Here is a 20,682-nt window from a genome sequence, read left to right as displayed (position 1 = left end):
GCTAAGGAACCTCTTCTCCTCTAGCTGATAAGTATTATAATGAAGGTAGACTGTGTCTGGTTCTACTGCTAAGGAACCTCTTCTCCTCTAGCTGATAAGTATTATAATGAAGGTAGACTGTGTCTGGTTCTACTGCTAAGGAACCTCTTCTCCTCTAGCTGATAAGTATTATAATGAAGGTAGACTGTGTCTGGTTCTACTGCTAAGGAACCTCTTCTCCTATAGCTGATAAGTATTATAATGAAGGTAGACTGTGTCTGGTTCTACTGCTAAGGAACCTCTTCTCCTATAGCTGATATGTATTATAATGAAGGTAGACTGTGTCTGGTTCCACTGCTAAGGAACCTCTTCTCCTATAGCTGATATGTATTATAATGAAGGTAGACTGTGTCTGGTTCTACTGCTAAGGAACCTCTTCTCCTCTAGCTGATACGTATTATAATGAAGGTAGACTGTGTCTGGTTCCACTGCTAAGGAACCTCTTCTCCTATAGCTGATACGTATTATAATGAAGGTAGACTGTGTCTGGTTCTACTGCTAAGGAACCTCTTCTCCTATAGCTGATATGTATTATAATGAAGGTAGACTGTGTCTGGTTCTACTGCTAAGGAACCTCTTCTCCTATAGCTGATACGTATTATAATGAAGGTAGACTGTGTCTGGTTCCACTGCTAAGGAACCTCTTCTCCTATAGCTGATACGTATTATAATGAAGGTAGACTGTGTCTGGTTCCACTGCTAAGGAACCTCTTCTCCTATAGCTGATAAGTATTATAATGAAGGTAGACTGTGTCTGGTTCTACTGCTAAGGAACCTCTTCTCCTATAGCTGATACGTATTATAATGAAGGTAGACTGTGTCTGGTTCTACTGCTAAGGAACCTCTTCTCCTATAGCTGATAAGTATTATAATGAAGGTAGACTGTGTCTGGTTCTACTGCTAAGGAACCTCTTCTCCTATAGCTGATAAGTATTATAATGAAGGTAGACTGTGTCTGGTTCCACTGCTAAGGAACCTCTTCTCCTATAGCTGATAAGTATTATAATGAAGGTAGACTGTGTCTGGTTCTACTGCTAAGGAACCTCTTCTCCTATAGCTGATAAGTATTATAATGAAGGTAGACTGTGTCTGGTTCTACTGCTAAGGAACCTCTTCTCCTATAGCTGATAAGTATTATAATGAAGGTAGACTGTGTCTGGTTCCACTGCTAAGGAACCTCTTCTCCTCTAGCTGATAAGTATTATAATGAAGGTAGACTGTGTCTGGTTCTACTGCTAAGGAACCTCTTCTCCTCTAGCTGATACGTATTATAATGAAGGTAGACTGTGTCTGGTTCTACTGCTAAGGAACCTCTTCTCCTATAGCTGATAAGTATTATAATGAAGGTAGACTGTGTCTGGTTCTACTGCTAAGGAACCTCTTCTCCTATAGCTGATAAGTATTATAATGAAGGTAGACTGTGTCTGGTTCTACTGCTAAGGAACCTCTTCTCCTATAGCTGATAAGTATTATAATGAAGGTAGACTGTGTCTGGTTCCACTGCTAAGGAACCTCTTCTCCTATAGCTGATAAGTATTATAATGAAGGTAGACTGTGTCTGGTTCTACTGCTAAGGAACCTCTTCTCCTATAGCTGATACGTATTATAATGAAGGTAGACTGTGTCTGGGCAGGGAGCCAGACAGCTTTATACCATGATAACTGGAGCACATAACTAATGCCTTTACTGTGATCCATTTAAATATACTCTCTTACTTTAACACAATTTAGACGTATAGTCAAATTAGATATTTTCTATATTGCCAAATGTTAATTTGTTGGTCTTTGTTATTCCCTCGTGTACATTTGTCAGATAGATTCCACAACAGTTCATTGTTCATTTTCTTACCTAAAACGGTGAGTTTGGTGCCGGCTCCAAAATATGCCTCCGAGTACGAGCACAGAGACACAAGGCTGTATCTTTACCGTCTCTCTGACTTTGTTTTGACTCAATCTTTGTTACTCTATTAAAGTTATTTCAAAACTCTTCACAGGAACTCTGAGACATTCAGCTGGGGGGGGGGGTTAAATCTGACATAGTAAAATAGTCACCATAAATGATTTGGTTATAAACTAATGAAATTCAAGTGCGTTCCACCTCTCGACCAATCTTTAGGTCACATTCCAATCCATGAACATCAACCACACACTGTAACCTACAGATTGTAACCATAAGATGGAAAGGTGTACAAATTACATGTAGTTTAAAAACAAAATCACAATCAGGTGCAAACGTTATATTATGTTGGTGTAATGTCTCACCTAGAACAGTTAACCTGGTTCCTCCACCGAAGTAAGCCTGGCTGGCACCACCAGCACAGTGGATTTACTCAGCCTGTATGTAACCACGTCAGGAGGACTTTAAAGATACTACCCAGTCGTTCTGTTACAGTACAATTCTCTAAAAAACTTTACAACCACATACATTATAACCACATAGCTTACATGTTTTATAACCAACAGATTACTGCACTTTTTCAGTGTCATTTCTCACCTAGAACAGTTAACCTGGTTCCTCCACCGAAGTAAGCCTGGCTGGCACCACTAGCACAGTACAGTGGAACACTGCTATAATATAGCTATATGGGCACGCTGAGCCTGGCTGGCACCACTAGCACAGTACAGTGGAACACTGCTATAATATAGCTATATGGGCACGCTGAGCCTGGCTGGCACCACCAGCACAGTACAGTGGAACACTGCTATAATATAGCTATATGGGCACGCTGAGCCTGGCTGGCACCATTAACACAGTACAGTGGAATACTGCTCTAGTCTAGCAAGTCCTTTTCTCGTCAACTTTAAATCCCGATCGTACATGGCCTTTGATAACTGTATTGTTCAAGACGTCCTACCAATCAACACCATGTTTTAACCAGTTTACAAGACCGACACAGATGACTCAAACCATACTGTAATACTATGATATCAAATCTCTTCTCACGAGTATGTTGTCTCACTCACATTCACTGTCCATACGCCAAACACAGTGTACAGATTACTTACCGAGAACTGTTAATTTGGTGCCTGATCCAAAATGTGCCTCATAGTTGGCACAGTGTACAGGCTTAACATCAAAAAGCATTGACTGGAGGTAACACTAGTATGAACTAATCTAATGTACTGAATCCATAATCAACTAACTAACTCATCACCAAAACCCCTAGACCACACACAGAGTCCCATTAGTTCCATCATGGTGAATATTCTCTTACCCAGAACACTCAGTTTGGTCCCTGCTCCAAAGAATGCAGGATCATAGTTGTCACAGTGCCGACATACTGAGCAGTAATGTACCAACCACTAGCTACTGAACTTGTCTACGCATTTGCCATCTAAAATAATACCCCGCTTTTTAATATTAGTCAATGGTTCAAATAAACCATTAGATGAACCAGTACAGTAAGTAAATAGATGAGAAAGGATTTACCTAAAACAGTGAGTTTCGTTCCATTGCCAAAGAAGGCTGGTTGAGTTTGAGTCACAGTGTTTTCACATCAACCGTTTAGTTCAGCTGTATAACGGACACTTTATTATACTATTAAATGGCAATCAAACATCTTCAGGGTTACAGATCTTTATCAATGTCATTCATCTGAAGTGAACTTACCTAAAACAGTGAGTTTGGTTCCATTCCCAAAGTAGGCCTCACTTCCAGTGTCACACCGTTCGCCTCCTCTTCTAAAAATACCTCAGATCTCTTTGTCATTCAGCCTCAAGGGAATATGAACAGAGATACTCAGAGATATTCAGAGATACTCAGAGATACTCAGAGACACTCAGGGATACTCAGGGATACTCAGAGATACTCAGAGATATTCAGAGATACTCAGAGATACTCAGGGATACTCAGGGATACTCAGAGATACTCAGGGATACTCAGAGATACTCAGAGATACTCTAAAAATAACTACTGAGTTCAGCAATGTGTTTGAGGAGATTTTATGGTCAAACAGGAATCGGACAAACTCCCCTATGTAACTAAATCTGACTTCATAAGTTTGTTGTCTTGTCCAGGAAAATGCTCCCAATAAAGTAGATTTTTATAATCCTGAAGATTGGTTGAATTCTTGTTTTATCCTTCAGTATTATCGAAGCATCTCTCCAGACTCCTCAACAGTCTGTAGTAGTGTGTGAATAGGCCCCAGCCCTCTCCTGTATGGAAGTGAATGGTAGGAGGTTTTTGTACGGCGTCTCTATGTAAATATATCACCGTGGCCCCCTGTCCCCACAGTGTGAAAGCATCACACAAAAACACTCGTTCTGTTCTTTCTGTTGTTTAGTTTCCCTCCCCTGTTCTCTCTCTGTATCTCTCTCACCATCTCAGTCTCTCAGTATCTGTCTGTAGCAGCAGGTGCGTCTTCACGGAGGGCTACTGCAGTTGGAGCCTGTTCTGACCCTATAAATAGAACAGCAAATTCATGATTTTAATAATAAACATTTACATTTGGATATTTACTTTTTTTCTTCTATTGATTGATGTAATGAATAACATCAATAAAAAAGACAATGTAAAAAGACAATATCCAAATGTGATGTTTATAATTAATATTATGACATTTTACTGTTGTTACCGGAGTGGGATCCTGGTCCAAACTGACAGCTTCTATTTCCGTCAGCAGTACTAAGAAAAGCAACAGGGAGGAGAGGAGGGGGAGGACAGGAGGAGGAGGAGGAAGAGGAGGAGGAAGAGGAGGGGGAGGAGGAGGAGAGGAGGGGAGGAGAGGAGGAGGAGAGGAGGGGGAGGAGAGGAGGAGGAGGAGGAGGAGAGGAGGAGGAGAGGAGGGAAGGAAAGGTAAATGTTTTTCATAAATCTAAAAATGTAAATGACAGCTGTCTAAGTCACAGCCCTGTCCCCTCTCCCTCTCCTCTCCCCCTGCCATGCTGCATCATGTGACAGTAACAGCCTATCATAGAGCAGGGCTGACAAGATCCAGTCTTAAACTTGCATTACGTTCTAACTTGATTCTAATTGCATTAGATCATATATATTTTTTTATTTTTATTCAACTTTTATTTAACTGGTAGGAGGTATCTGCTTTAGTGACGGTATCATTATATTGTGGAATGGTTTGTATAAAAGGTATATATGTATTTAGGGATAATCTTAAATGTGTTTCTTTTGTTTTATATCTCAAGCCAATTGAATTGAATTGAATAGGATAGTTTTGACTTCTGATGTGAATTTGTGTAATCCCACAGTGACCCTCCAGAGGTCACTGTAGGATCATCTCTGAGAAAAGTCTCCCTTTTTAATCGATGAGCTTCATTTGATATCAAGCGGAGGCTTATATACTAGCAGAGGTGGAAAAAGTACCCAATTGTTAACCTTGAGTAAAAGTAAAGATACCTTAATAGAAAATGATTCAAGTAACAATGAAAGTCACCCAGTAAAATACTAATTGAGTATAAGCCTAAAAGTTTTTGGTTTAAAATATACTTAAGTATCAAAAGTAAAAGTATAAATCATTTCATATTCCTTATATTAAGCAAACCAGATGGCACCATTTGATTTTGTATTTTATCTAGTTAGCCAGGGGCACACTCCAACACTCCAACAGAATTTACAAACAAAGCATGTGTGTTTAGTGAGTCCTCCAGATCAGAGGCAATAGGGAGGACCAGGAATGTTCTCTGTTTAGTGAGTCCTCCAGATCAGAGGCAGTAGGGATGACCAGGGATGTTCTCTGTTTAGTGAGTCCTCCAGATCAGAGGCAGTAGGGAGGACCAGGAATGTTCTCTGTTTAGTGAGTCCTCCAGATCAGAGGCAGTAGGGATGACCAGGGATGTTCTCTTTTTAGTGAGTCCTCCAGATCAGAGGCAGTAGGGAGGACCAGGAATGTTCTCTTGGTAACTGTGAATTAGGCAATTTTTCTGTCCTGCTAAGCATTCCAAAGCAGTCCTGTAACAAGTACTTTTGGGTGTCAGGGAAAATGTATGGAGTAAAAAGTACATTGTTTTCTTTAGGAATGTAGTGAAGTAAAAGTAAAAGTTGCGAAAAATATAAATAGTAAAGTACAGAAACCCCCAGAAAAACGACTTAAGTAGTACTTTAAAGTATTTTTACTTAACTATTTCTTTAAAAGTAAAAGTTCAGCAAAGGACCAACCTAGTAGTAAAGTTACTTGGAAAGATAATCTTTATCTAAACTTATCTTTAAAAGAATGTATATGTAAATAACTGATTCATAACACAAACAGGAGACAGTCTTTACAGAAACACAAACAGGAGACAGTCTTTACAGAAACACAAACAGGAGACAGTCTTTACAGAAAGGCAAACAGGAGACAGTCTTTACAGAAACACAAACAGGAGACAGTCTTTACAGAAAGGCAAACAGGAGACAGTCTTTACAGAAACACAAACAGGAGACAGTCTTTACAGAAACACAAACAGGAGACAGTCTTTACAGAAAGGCAAACAGGAGACAGTCTTTACAGAAACACAAACAGGAGACAGTCTTTACAAAAACCCAAACAGGAGACAGTCTTTACAGAAACACAAACAGGAGACAGTCTTTACAAAAACCCAAACAGGAGACAGTCTTTACAGAAACACAAACAGGAGACAGTCTTTACAGAAACACAAACAGGAGACAGTCTTTACAGAAACACAAACAGGAGACAGTCTTTACAGAAACACAAAACACAATATACATAACACAAACGTAACAGTAAAGGCATAAATCCTCAAATACAAACTTGTTTAAACCTTGCTAGCTTGCTATGTGAAAATGTGTAGTTAAATAAATGTGTGGTTAATTAAATGTGTGGTTTAATTAAATATGTGGTTAATTAAATGTGTGGTTAATTAAATGTGTGGGTAATTAAATGTGTGGTCAATTAAATGTGTGGTCTATTAAATGTGTGGTTAATTAAATGTGTGGTTAAATAAATGTGTGGTTTATTAAATGTGTGGTTAATTACATGTGTGGTTAAATAAACGTGTGGTTAATTAAATATGTGGTTAATTAAAAGTGTGGTTAATTAAATGTGTGTTCAATTAAATGTGTGGTTAAATAAATGTGTGGTTTATTAAATGTGTGTTTAATTACATTTGTGGTTAATTAAATGTGTGGTTAATTAAATGTATGATTAAATAAACATGTGGTTGATTAAATATGTGGTTAATTAAATGTGTGGTTAATTAAATGTGTGGATAATTAAATGTGTGGTTAATTAAATGTGTGGATAATTAAATGTGTGGTTAATTAAATGTGTGGTTAATTAAATGTGTGGTTAATTAAATGTGTGGTTAATTAAATGTGTGGTTAATTAAATGTGTGGTTAAATGAACGTGTGGTTAAATGAACGTGTGGTTAAATGAACGTGTGGTTAAATGAACGTGTGGTTAATTAAATGTGTGGTTAATTAAATAAGTGGTTTATTAAATGTGTGGTTAAATACATTTGTGGTTTAATTAAATGTGTAGTTAAATAAATGTGTGGTTAATTAAATGTGTAGTTAAATAAATGTGTGGTTAATTAAATGTGTGGTTTAATTAAATGTGTGGTTAATTAAACGTGTGGTTAATTAAATGTGTGGTCAATTAAATGTGTGGTTAAATAAATGTGTGGTTTATTAAATTTGTGGTTAATTAAATATGTGGTTTATTAAATGTGTGGTTAAATAAATGTGTGGTTTAATTAAATGTGTAGTTAAATAAATGTGTGGTTAATTAAATGTGTAGTTAAATAAATGTGTGGTTAATTAAATGTGTAGTTAAATAAATGTGTGGTTAATTAAATGTGTGGTTTAATTAAATGTGTGGTTAATTAAACGTGTTGTTAATTAAATGTGTGGTCAATTAAATGTGTGGTTAAATAATTGTGTGGTTTATTAAATGTGTGGTTTAATTAAATGTGTAGTTAAATAAATGTGTGGTTAATTAAATGTGTAGTTAAATAAATGTGTGGTTAATTAAATGTGTGGTTTAATTAAATGTGTGGTTAATTAAACGTGTGGTTAAATAAATGTGTGGTCAATAAAATGTGTGGTTTATTAAATGTGTGGTTTATTAAATGTGTGGTTAATTAAATGTGTGGTCAATTAAATGTGTGGTCTATTAAATGTGTGGTTTATTAAATGTGTGGTTAATTAAATGTGTGGTTAATTAAATGTGTGGATAATTAAATGTGTGGTTAATTAAATGTGTGGTTAATTAAATGTGTGGTTAATTAAATGTGTAAAACACATTCCTATTATGAACCCAAACTTCAGGCTGAAGAATCTGAGGATGGATCTGAGGATGGATCTGAGGATGGATCTGAGGATGGATCTGAGGATGGATCTCTTGGTGTAGATACGGTGTCAGAGACAATTCGCAAGTGAGTGATTAACAGAGTGACCAAAGATTTCTGTTAGCGACAGACACAACAATAACCTAAACATGTTTTGGTTGTTGGGTTCATGCGGCCCTTTGATCTTTCTAGGAAAGGCCAAGGGACGTCCAGCTGGTGGCTGATCTTAACCAGGTTCTACAGTGGATTCTATTAATGCCCCGAGTGAACCACCTCCTCACACCCGGCAAGAGCCAGGTGCCCTGTTTTGGCTGACGGTGAAGTCAGCTCTAAACAATAGTGCGGTGCAGTAGGTTAAGCACGTGGAGTAATGAGTGGAATTATTTGTTTTCACATGTTAAAGTGATTGCTTTTGATAAAAACGCATTCTGCCTTCCCATATTAAAAGTAGTTATAAAATTCAATAATGTATTCTATGGAAAAGAGACATGTTCCTGGACGATGCATCATGCTGCCTTGTTGACAACATGACCGAGCAGTGCAGATGATCTATTTCAGAAGGGCACTCCTCTCTAACCGCTTTTGCGCTGATGGCTAGAAGGGATCAAGCTTTTGTCAAATTAATGTAAAAAGTGGATTTTTTGGGGGGGGGGCATTTTAGCTAACCCTAACCCTATTCCTAACCTTAACCTAATTCTCCTAACCCGATCCCATCTAGCCTGTACTTGTACACGCCCCCGGTTTATCGAACTCCCTCATCGCTAACCAGAACAAGGTTGGTGGTTGGAAACAGGGGCATTCGGTGACGTTTAAGATGAGAGAGGACTAATTTGTTTTATATGAACATGGCCTTATTTCTATTACAGTATATTGGATGACTGTCATTCATATTCCATTCATCCAGGTCAATGTAACATCGATAGGTTTAGGCTACTACATGATTCTCAAATTGTCTCTATACCCATCATGAGGTTGCTACAACCTAGCCTATGAATGACAGTTTACAACGTAGGTGCACAGGTCAAGATAATTTTTTTTGTAATCAATGTGACATACAGTGACACATTCAATACCGCCTTGCACACTCTTGCCTGCATCTAGCTGATCTAGGGTGTAATCATTAGTCCAACAGCTGCAAACGAGAGTTTCTATTGGACAAATTCAGGTATGTTTATTCCCGTTTCATTCTGTTTTCTTCCTTTTAAGAAAATGTTTTTCAACGGTATCAGCTGAAAGAATTCACCCCTGATCACACGCAAACACAGATCTCTTTCAAAGCAGCCACATACAAACAGCATGATCACTTTACTTATTTTACTTTTATTTTCATTTCAATTTGTTTGTAGCAGAATTGCTTCTCGCATAGTGAACCTGCTGCAATCATACAGTAACGTTACAGTGTACAGTCAGTAAACAGTTTAGCACTTACACTGGCGGGCCCCATTCATTTGTTCAAAACTGTTCAACTATTGTCTTTCTTTTGAGTGAACTACTCACCACATTTTATTCACTGCAGTGCTAGCTAGCTGTAGCTTATGCTTTCAGTACAAGATTCCTTCTCTGATCCTTTGATTGGGTGGGAAACATTTCAGTTCATGCTACAAGAGCTCTGATAGGTTGGAGGATGTCCTTTGGAAGTTGTCATAATTACTGTGTAAGTCTATGGAAAGGGGTGAGAACCATGAGCCTCCTAGGTTGTGTATTGAAGTCAATGTACCCAGAGTAGGACGGAAGCTAGCTGTCCTCCGCCTACACCATGGTGCTACCCTACAGAGTGCTGCTGAGGCTACTGTAGACCTTCATTGCAAAACAGTGTGTTTTAATCAATTATTTGGTGACGTGAATAGTTTTATCTAAAAATGATTACTTTTTTAACTTTTTTACTGTTTCACAACCATAGGTTATGCTATACAGTGCATATAAGTATGACCCAATGCAATTCTAAAGTCTAATACATTGTGATTTCAACAGATTTTTTTTGTCAAATTAACTAAATGTTGCCTTTTTTATCTGGTGGTCACACCAGATACTGACTGGTTTTCTGATCCACGCCCATACCTTTTTTAAGGTATCTATGACCAACAGATGCATATCTGTACATAGGACAACAGTCTCTAAGGTGCAGAGTTGAGTACCGGGTGGTAGCCGGCTAGTAACAGTGACTAAAGTTCAGGCAGGATACTGGGCGGAGGCTGGCTAGTGGTGACTATTTAACAGTCTGATGGCCTGAGGACTGGTTCTAGTGAATGTTAGCTTACTAAGATGCAGCAAAGGAGCTTGTGAAAAAAGTAATGAAATAATTAACCTGATGGACAAATGTCCTCCCGCTCCCTTTGGCCTGGCTGTTTACTAAACGTTACAGTCCTCTTTGCCTTGTGGAAGAAGGGGACTGAGTGGCGCAGCTGTCTAAGGCACTGCATCACAGTTCTAGAGGCGTCACTACAGACCCAGGTTCGATCACGGGCTGTATCACAACCGGCCGTGATCGGGAGCCTCACAGGGCGGCGCACAATTGGCGCAGCGTCGTCCGGGTTAGGGGAGGGTTTGGCCTGGGTAGGCCATCATTGTAAATAAGGATTTGTTCTTAACTGACTTGCCAGGTTAAATAAAATAAAAAAATAAGGTGGTAAGTATACCTCTGTCCGTGTGGGGGCCAATGCTGGGGTGGGCAGGGAGTCAAGCACCCTCAATTTGCTGGCCCCTGTGCACATTCCTGATAGCAGAGGCATTGCTCCTCTGTTGCCATCACCGGTTGGAGAGGAAGCTATGGCCCGCTAGCTAACAACAGTTACCTAGCTACAACATAAACAAATACTATTAAAGCATTCTGTTCTGAATTCAATTGTGAATATTGTTAAGAATTTAACCAAATATATTGAGCGTCAGTGTTGTCAAGATATAACGTTATATAGCTAGCTAATAACTTGTGCCACTAGGTACGCTAGCGGTGACGAGTAGTCTGGACAGGAGAACGATATCACAGCCCAACATAGATAAAATAGATCCCCCAATGAAGACATGCTACATTTTCACTTTGACTGAGACTGTATGATCAGTAATCATAATTCTATTCTATCATTTTCTGTTTCTCATTCAACAAAAATGTAATATCTAAATAAATGTTCATGTTTAAATATTAGCCTGTTAGCTCCCATGTAACTAGTTAGCGTTCCCTCATGGTTTCTCGAATTTTCAAATGGAAGGAAGTGGTCATAATGAATCCTTCCTCTGTGGTTCGGGTGTCTCTGTTGACGACTTCTCTGTGGTTTGGGTGTCTCTGTTGACAACTTCTCTGTGGTTCGGGTGTCTCTGTTGACAACTTCTCTGTGGTTCGGGTGTCACTGTTGTCATGATGTTGGCCTGATGGGGGGAGGTTTATGACCCCCATAAATACCTTTCCCCTTTTTCCTCTCTCTACTCTACCAATGTGACTATTGAAAATCCCTTTGTTAACATGGAGAGTCTGGTGACATCAAAAGATGGGAAACGGAACCATATTTCGGTAATCCAACCAGTTGAAAATATGCGTTGGTACTTAATGAATATGATGTCAGATCAGTTGTTGTCTGAGACATTACTACTAATGACAGGATGACATAAACTGTATCTTGGAAAGTCGACACATTCTAGTTATCAGATTCACATGGAATTGTTGTGCAATTTAAATGTTTAAATATGAAACTATTTGTGAAAGATGAAATGTAATTTTTAGCTTCTCAATGAGAGAACGGTTTGTCAGAAGAACACCACTCTGCTCACTCAGAGGCCCCGCCCATGTGAACAGACACTGGGTTAAACTATGAAACGGCCCTCTCTCCCAATCCTATATAAGCCCCTTGACGAAAATGTAACTTTCTGTTCCGAGGACGTTAGGGCGATGGTCCTACTTTAAAAGGGCTCAGATAATAACCTGGACAAAGGACAAAAACCACGTACAGAACTAAGCCAACCTTAGAGAAGCTAACGAAATTAGCATCGAATTTCAATGTGAAGGTGACAACCTATATGCCGGAAGGATGAATTTCGACTATACCAGCTAGAATATAGCATGGGCATATAGCATGGTAACTTGGTATGAACTTTAAACTCTTATTCACTAAAGTAGTGATACCTCCTAGCCGTTGCGTTAGCGCAGCAACTGTAGACGTCGGCTAGGAGAGGACGGACAGAGTATCCGTTCTACCACACGACGGCAGTACTACCAAGTATTCATTCTACCATCAGACATTCTTCAAAGGACAACCCGGCCTCCCATCTACGACCAACCGATCGAAGCGCAGCTCAGAGTAAATATTTTTTGCATTTTCCTTTTTCAAATGGGCGGTAATTTAGAATGCATAAGATACTGTATTTACAATAGCATAGCTGCCTATGGCCCGATAGAGACATAGCTTCTCCCTTTGTTCTTCCCGCTCTTTCACTCAAACCCCCCCCCCCCCCCCCCCCCTTTCTTTGTGTAACCAGCCGCTATATCGGCTCCGTTCACCAGGTCCGTCAATTCATTCTGTGTTTATGTAATTCTGTGTGATTAGATAGGTATTTAGTAAATAAATAATTAAACCAAATTTTGTATTGCTGATTCAACTTGTTAGCCAGGGTTTGTGAAGATAACCAAGAATTTTTTACAACTTTCAGATGAGACTAAATAAGGTGAGGATTAAATATTGACTGCTACTGATGTAAAAGATTACCAGGTTTTAAGAATTTATTAAAGATAACAGCTCTATAAACATTATTTCGTGGTGCCCCGACTTTAGTAATATTAATTACAGAGAAAGGATTTTATAGAATAGCATGTCATATCACATAATCCGGCATATCCAAAGACACGACATATGGTGCCCCGTGTGAGGCATCTAAAATAGGATGACACTTTTCATTTTGATTCAATCAATATAAAATTGGAAAGCAGATTACATAATATACCAAGTTTATTATACACATTATGGGAGTTGTAGACGAGAATTATTGGTGGTGTGTGTGCTGAAGACGGCCTTCCCCGTGTGGTTCTCTGACGTGGTCAGTGGGTAGCGTAAGCTATACATTTCTGTATGATAAAGCTAATTAGAGGAATCTGAGAAATAGTGCGTTTGGTGAAACGCAGGGCTATTTCTGCCTCGTGCGTTTCAGACGCGGATAGGCTCGGTCATAAGCCAGCCAATTGAAATTGAGTAGATATTAGCTTGACCAGCGATAATTATCTCTCTGTCTCTCTCGCGTTTCCACGCGAGTAGACCATGGTGCATTTCGTTGTTTGCCGCAAGTTCTGGTTAAAACATCGTCAAATAACGCCGAAAAGGGTTTGAACATAATATGTTATGAGTAAAACCTTTCCCTTGCCAAGAGAATCCTATGTTATGCCTGCCAAATGCACAAAGTAGGATTAGCTTGCACGAGATGCTAAGCTAACAAAGGGAAAACAGCCATTTTGTTTCTTGTGCCACATTGAAATTCCTCCGCCTTGCGGAACGGAAGTCCTGCCCTTTTGTACTTCCGTTTGATTTCAGCGTATGCTATCATTGACACCCAAGTGGTCACTTACGATATCCAGAGGATATCGATGTCTCATTCAATTGAACTAATAAGTAAAGTTGCCAGACTTACATTATCAAGTGGATCTTTTAAATAATATCCAAATTGATAGTTTTCTAAATGAGACACTGTAAACTTTTTCCAACTAACCTAGATGAAGCAACTTCTCAGGTTAATTAAAGTTTAATTCCCAAATAGCCTATACAGGTTTGATTTATCATTAAATTGATCAATCAGTAAAATTTTGTTTTTGAAAAACACATCCACAGTAACTCCGCCTCCAGCGGGAATCCCATGTGGCTTCGGCCTTAGGGAGAAGTGTAGCATAGTGGTGAATGTACCCTAACATCTGAACAACTGTTTACACTTATGATATCCAATCAATGGAGATTGTATGGATTATCGTCACATTCAAATCAAATCAAAGTTTATTTGTCACGTGCGCTGAATACAACCGGTGTAGACCTTACAGTGAAATACTTACTTACAGGCTCTAACCAATAGTGCAAAAAAGGTATTAGGTGAACAATAGGTATGTAAAGAAATAAAGCAACAGTAAAAAGACAGGCTATATACAGTAGCGAGGCTATAAAAGTAGCGAGGCTACATACAGACACCGGTTAGTCAGGCTGATTGAGGTAGTATGTACATGTAGGTATGGTTAACGTGACTATGCATATATGATGAGCAGAGAGTAGCAGTAGCGTAAAAGAGGGGTTGGCGGGTGGTGGTTGGGATACAATGCAGATAGCCCAGTTAGTCACTGTGCGGGAGGTAGTATGTACATGAATGTATAGTTAAAGTGACTGTGCATATATGATAAATAGAGAGTAGCAGCAGTGTAAAAAGAGGGGTGGGGGTGGCACACAATGCAAATAGTCCGGGTAGCCATTTGATTACCTGTTCAGGAGTCTTATGGCTTGGGGGTAAAAACTGTTGAGAAGCCTTTTTGTCCTAGACTTGGCACTCCGGTACCGCTTGCCATGCGGTAGTAGAGAGAACAGTCTATGACTGGGGTGGCTGGGGTCTTTGACCATTTTTAGGGCCTTCCTCTGACACCGCCTGGTGTAGAGGTCTTGGATGGCAGGCAACTTAGCCCCAGTGATGTACTGGGCCATACTCACTACCCTCTGTAGTGTCTTGCGGTCAGAGGCCGAGCAGTTGCCGTACCAGGCAGTGATGCAACCAGTCAGGATGCTCTCGATGTTCCAGCTGTAGAACCTTTTGAGGATCTCAGGACCCATGCCAAATCATTTTAGTTTCCTGAGGGGGAATAGGCTTTGTTGTGCCCTCTTCACGACTGTCTTGGTGTGTTTGGACCATTCTAGTTTGTTGTTGATGTGGACACCAAGGAACTTGAAGCTCTCAACCTACTCCACTACTGCCCCGTCAATGACAATGGGGGCGTGCTCGGTCCACCTTTTCCTGTAGTCCTCAATAATCTCCTTAGTCTTGGTTACGAGGAGGGATTTGTTGTTGTCCTGGCACCACCTGGCCAGGTCTCTGACTTCCTCCCTATAGGCTGTCTCGTCGTTGTTGGTGATCAGGCCTACCACTGTAGTGTCATCTGCAAACTTAATGATGGTGTTGGAGTCGTGCCTGGCCATGCAGTTGTAGGTGAACAGGGAGTACAGGAGGGGATTGAGCACGCACCCCTGGGGAGCTCCAGTGTTGAGGATCAGCGTGGCAGATGTGTTGCTACCTACCCTCACCACCTGGGGACGGCCTGTTAGGAAGTCCAGGATCCAGTTGCAGAGGGAGGTGTTTAGTCCCAGGATCCTTAGCGAGATTGCATCATCTGTGGATCTGTTTGGGCGGTATGCAAATTGAAGTGGGTCTAGGGTTTCTGGGATAATGGTGTTGATGTGAGCCATTACCAGCCTTTCAAATCACTTCATGACTACAGACGTGATTGCTACGGGTCTGTAGTCATTTAGGCAGGTTGCCTTTGTGTTCTTGTGTCTGCTTGAAACATGTTGGTATTACAGACTTAATCAGGGACATGTTGAAAATGTCAGTGAAGACACCTGCCAGTTGGTCAGCACATGCCCGGAGCACACATCCTGGTAATCCGTTTTGCCCCGCAGCCTTGTGTATGTTGACCTGTTAACCTCTTATCCTGTTGGGGCTCGGGGGCAGTATTGAGACATTTTGAAAAAAATATGTGCCCATTTTTAACTGCCTCCTACACCAACTCAGAAGCTAGGATATGCATATTATTAACACATTCGGATAGAAAACACTCTGAATTTTCTAAAACAGTTTGAATGGTGTCTGTAAGTATAACAAAACTCATATTGCAGGCAAAAACCTGTGAAAAATAGATTTAAAAAAATGTGAATTTTGTGACTGTACTATTTAGTGTCATTGTTTTATAGATACCATAGTGAGAAAGGATTCATTTCGCAACACCTACGGCTTCCACTAGATGTCAACGATCTTTATAAAGTTGTTTGAAGCGTCTATGATAAACAGAGAGCAAATTAGAATCCAAGGAAGTTGACATGTCATCACTTCATTTTTTTGCGCCTGCGCATAAATCTGAGAAACGTGAGTTTTGTCTTCATTGTTTATCTCGACATAGGATAGGTTGTGTGAAAATATTACTGATGTTTAACGTTAAAAATGGACCAAAAGATTAATGCTAAACAACATTTGACATGTTTGAACGAACATAAATAGATTATTTACTAGGTTTTTTTTGTTTTTCGGCCTGATTTTACAGTCCCCCACCACGTTTTGTGGGAGCATAATGAACGCTAAGTACTTGGTGTTATTTGGACATAAATTATGAACTTTGTCAAAAGAAACCACATTTGTTCCGGACCTGGGATGCCTTCCGGACCTGGGATGCCTGTCTTCTGATGGAGATAATCAAAGGTAAGGGGATATTTACAATGTTATTATCGATTTTAGATGATGCTAACTGTATAGCATAGCCTGTTGTTCTTAGCATAGCACCCCGTTTATTGCAAAATGTGATTTCCCAGTAAAGTTATTTTGAGATCTGGCCATTCGGTAGCAATTACGAGATGATAATATATTATTCTTTGAATGACAATATTATAATTTACCAATGTTTTCGAATAGTAATTTTGTTATGTTCACCGGAAGCATTTCAGAGAAGAAAAAAATCTGAATTTCACGCTACTGTAAAATGCTGTTTTTGGATATAAATATGAACTTGATGGAACAAAAAATGCATGTATTGTATAACATAATGTCCTAGGAGTGTCATCTGATGGAGATTGACAAAAGTTAGTGCATAATTCAAGCTGGTTTCTGCTTTTGGTGACGCCTGACCTTGAATTGAAAATGGATGTTTGTACTTTTGTGGCTATGTACTGTCCTAACATAATCTAACTTTATGCTTTTGCCGTAAAGCCTCTTTGAAAATCGAACAATGTGGTTAGATTAAGGAGATGTTTATCATTTAAATTGTGTAAAATAGTTGATTGTTTGAGAAATTGAAATTATTAGATTTTTGATGTTTTGAATTTCCAGGTTTACAGGTTAGCAATGAACCCCGAGCCGGGATTGCTAACAAGGCTTTGTTAGCAATCCCGGCTCGGGGTTCATTGCTAACCTGTAGCCCCAACAGGTTATGGCTAGGGGGCAGTATTTTCACGGCTGGATAAAAAACGTACCCGATTGTGTCTGGGACGCACTAACAAAACGCCGCTATTCGGATATAACGATGGATTATTTTGGACCAAACCAACATTTGTTATTGAAGTAGCAGTCCTGGGAGTGCATTCTGACGAAGACAACAAAAGGTAATCAAACTTTTATAATAGTAAATATGATTATGGTGAGTGCTAAACTTGCCGGGTGTCTAAATAGCTAGCCCGTGATGCCTGGGCTATGTACTTAGAATATTGCAAAATGTGCTTTCACCAAAAAGCTATTTTAAAATCGGACATATCGAGTGCATAGAGGAGGTCTGTATCTATAATTCTTAAAATAATTGTTATGCTTTTTGTGAACGTTTATCGTGAGTAATTTAGTAAAATGTTAGCGAATTCCCCGGAAGTTTGCGGGGGGGTATGCTAGTTCTGAACGTCACATGCTAATGTAAAAAGCTGGTTTTTGATATAAATATGAACTTGATTGAACAAAACATGCATGTATTGTATAACATAATGTCCTAGGGTTGTCATCTGATGAAGATCATCAAAGGTGAGTGCTGCATTTAGCTGTCTTCTGGGTTTTGGTGACATTATATGCTGGCTTGAAAAATGGGTGTCTGATTATTTCTGGCTTGGTACTCTGCTGACATAATCTAATGTTTTGCTTTCGTTGTAAAGCCTTTTTGAAATCGGACAGTGTGGTTAGATTAACGAGAGTCTTGTCTTTAAATAGCTGTAAAATAGTCATATGTTTGAGAAATTGAAGTAATAGGATTTTGAAGGTTTTGAAAATCGCGCCACAGGCTTAAAGTGGCTGTTACGTAGGTGGGACGAATTCGTCCCGCCTAGCCCAGAGAGGTTAAAAGGTCTTACTCACTTTGGCTACGGAGAGCGTGATCACACAGTCGCCTCGAACAGCTGATGCTCTCATGCATGCCTCAGTGTTGCTTGCCTCGAAGCGAGCATAGAAGTGATTTAGCTCATCTGGTAGGCTTGTGTCACTGGGCAGCTCACAGCTGTGCTTCCCTTTGTAGTCTGTAATAGTTTGCAAGCCCTGCCACATAAGATGAGCGTCGGAGCCGGTGTAGTATGATTCAGCCTTAGCCCTGTATTGACGCTTTGCCTGTTTGATGGTTCGTTGCAGGGCATAGCAGGATTTCTTGTAAGCTTCCGGGTTAGAGTCCCGCACCTTGAAAGCGGAAGCTCTACCCTTTAGCTCAGTGCGAATGTTGCCTGTAATCCATGGCTTCTGGTTGGGGTATGTACGTACAGTCACTGTGGGGATGACGTCCTCGATGCATTTATTGATAAAGCCAGTGACTGATGTGGTGTACTCCTCAATGCCATCACAAGAATCTCGGAACATGTTCCAGTCTGTGATAGCAAAACAGTCCTGTAGTTTAACATCTGCTTCATCAGACCACATAACATATGACTATAGAATCACTGACTAGGGCCAGCAAGTATGAGGTCACAAAACTCGTATCTGAACAGATCAGTTTTCTGATTCAAAAACATTAACAGGAAGATGGTTTAGGGCTCTATTCAATCCATAACGCTGAAGCGTTACAGATTCTGCAATCAAAATTTGAAAGGTATATTTTTCCGATCCGATTGAGCCGACTGGTGTGGTTCACTGAATCTCCGATAAAGCGGGAACATGGCTTTTCAATTTCAATCACGCTGTAAAGCTGAACTTCTGCGATGCGGATCGAAACGAGCCCTAAGTCCAGAAGAAGACGGAAAGCCCCAACATGAGAACATTGTTCTTCTTTATTGCTTGTTTTTTGGTCATGTTTTACAATTGAAAAAACCTCTACAATTAAAATAAAAGGTTAGGAGGACTAATAACTCTCCTCTCCTCCTCTCCTTTCCCCCTTCTCTCTGGTGTGGTTTCTTCCCCCCTCCCCCTCTCCCCCCTCCCCCCTCCTCCTGTAGCTTCTAGGGGTTGTTGTAAGGAAGTGTATCTGTTCTGAGTCATCGTGCTGTACTGGAAGCACAGTAATACACAGCCCCGTCTCCAACCGCCAGGTTCTTGATCTCCAGAGTGGATCTGGTCAGCTCCGGCCTGCTCATGGTGTAATGTACATCCTTCTCAAAGGGAGGTTCTATTTCCCACACGCCTTGACCCAGAGAATATGTTAGCATCTTCATGTTGTTGTCTCTCTGTCGGTACCAGAACATGTAGTAGTAGCTGCTGTCGTCGTGGTAACACTGTAGAGTGACTGACACATCTCCTTCTCTACACACAGACAGGACAGGAGACTGTTTAACTGTTACACCGCCACAGGAATCTGTGAAGATAAAAAGACATAAAACATTAAAACATCTATTAAGTAGTATCAACCTGAAAGTGATACAAAATTAAAATAATTGCTGTAATTTCAACGGTTGCAGGAACAATGATCAGGTTGACTTTGAACACACAGAATATCAGTTTCAACACTGCTGATTTGTGTAGTTTGTCATGTGTGTAAGTAGAGGACAGTTCTTACTGGCAGTGAGGAGGAGAGCCAGAGTCACACACAACAGCTTCATACTGACAGACATCAGAGGACTGAGGGAAAGAGGGACAATCTGAACGTCTCCTCCGTTCACTCTCCTTTCTGTGTCTGTGTCTCTCTCTCTCTCTCTCTCTCTCTCTCTCTCTCTCTCTCCCTTCCTCCTCCTCCTCCTCCTACCTGTTCATCAGACCAGGAAATGATGTCACCAGGACACCAGGAAGTGATGCTGCTATCAAAAAAATGTGCCTTTACCCAAGTCTTCTACTCTCCTCATTCCTCTCTCCTCCTCCTCCTCCTCTCTCTATTCCCCTCCTCCTTCATCTCTTCCCCTACTCCTTCCTCTCTCCTCCTCATTCCTCTTTTCTCCTCCTCCTTCCTCTCTTCCCATCCTCCTTCCTCTCTTCCTCTCCTCCTTCCTCTCTACAGGTCCTCCTTCCTCTCCTCCTTCCCCTCTCCTCTCCTCCTTCTCCCTTCCTCCTACCCTCCTCCATCCTCTAATCACCCTCCTCCTTCCTCTCTTTCCCTCCTCCTTCCTCTCTCCCCCTTCCTCTAATCACCCTCCTCCTTCTTCTCTCCCCCCTCCTGACTCTAATCACCCTCCTCCTTCCTCTCTTTCCCTCCTCATTCTTCTTTCCCCCCTCCTTTCTCTAATCACCCTCCTCCTTCCTCTCCTCCTTCCCCTCTCCTCTCCTCACCTCCATCCCCTCTCCTCCTCCCTCTCTTCCCCTCCTCCTTCCTCT

General features: G+C 40.4%; 1 gene segment (V, D, J or C); it reads right to left on the bottom strand.

The window, feature by feature from the left end:
- Positions 1–20,682, bottom strand: part of LOC123744629 (T-cell receptor beta-2 chain C region-like) — a 605,275-nt gene that overhangs the window by 7,314 nt on the left and 577,279 nt on the right. Inside the window, 2 exon segments of the C gene segment in view lie at positions 3,254–3,302; positions 18,275–18,283. Coding sequence covers positions 3,254–3,302; positions 18,275–18,283 — 58 coding nt within the window.

The sequence above is a fragment of the Salmo salar genome, chromosome 09 (genome assembly GCF_965601325.2).
Source record: "Salmo salar chromosome 09, fSalSal1, whole genome shotgun sequence".
Lineage (NCBI taxonomy): Eukaryota > Metazoa > Chordata > Actinopteri > Salmoniformes > Salmonidae > Salmo > Salmo salar.
This window is presented reverse-complemented; position numbering and strand designations above follow the sequence as displayed.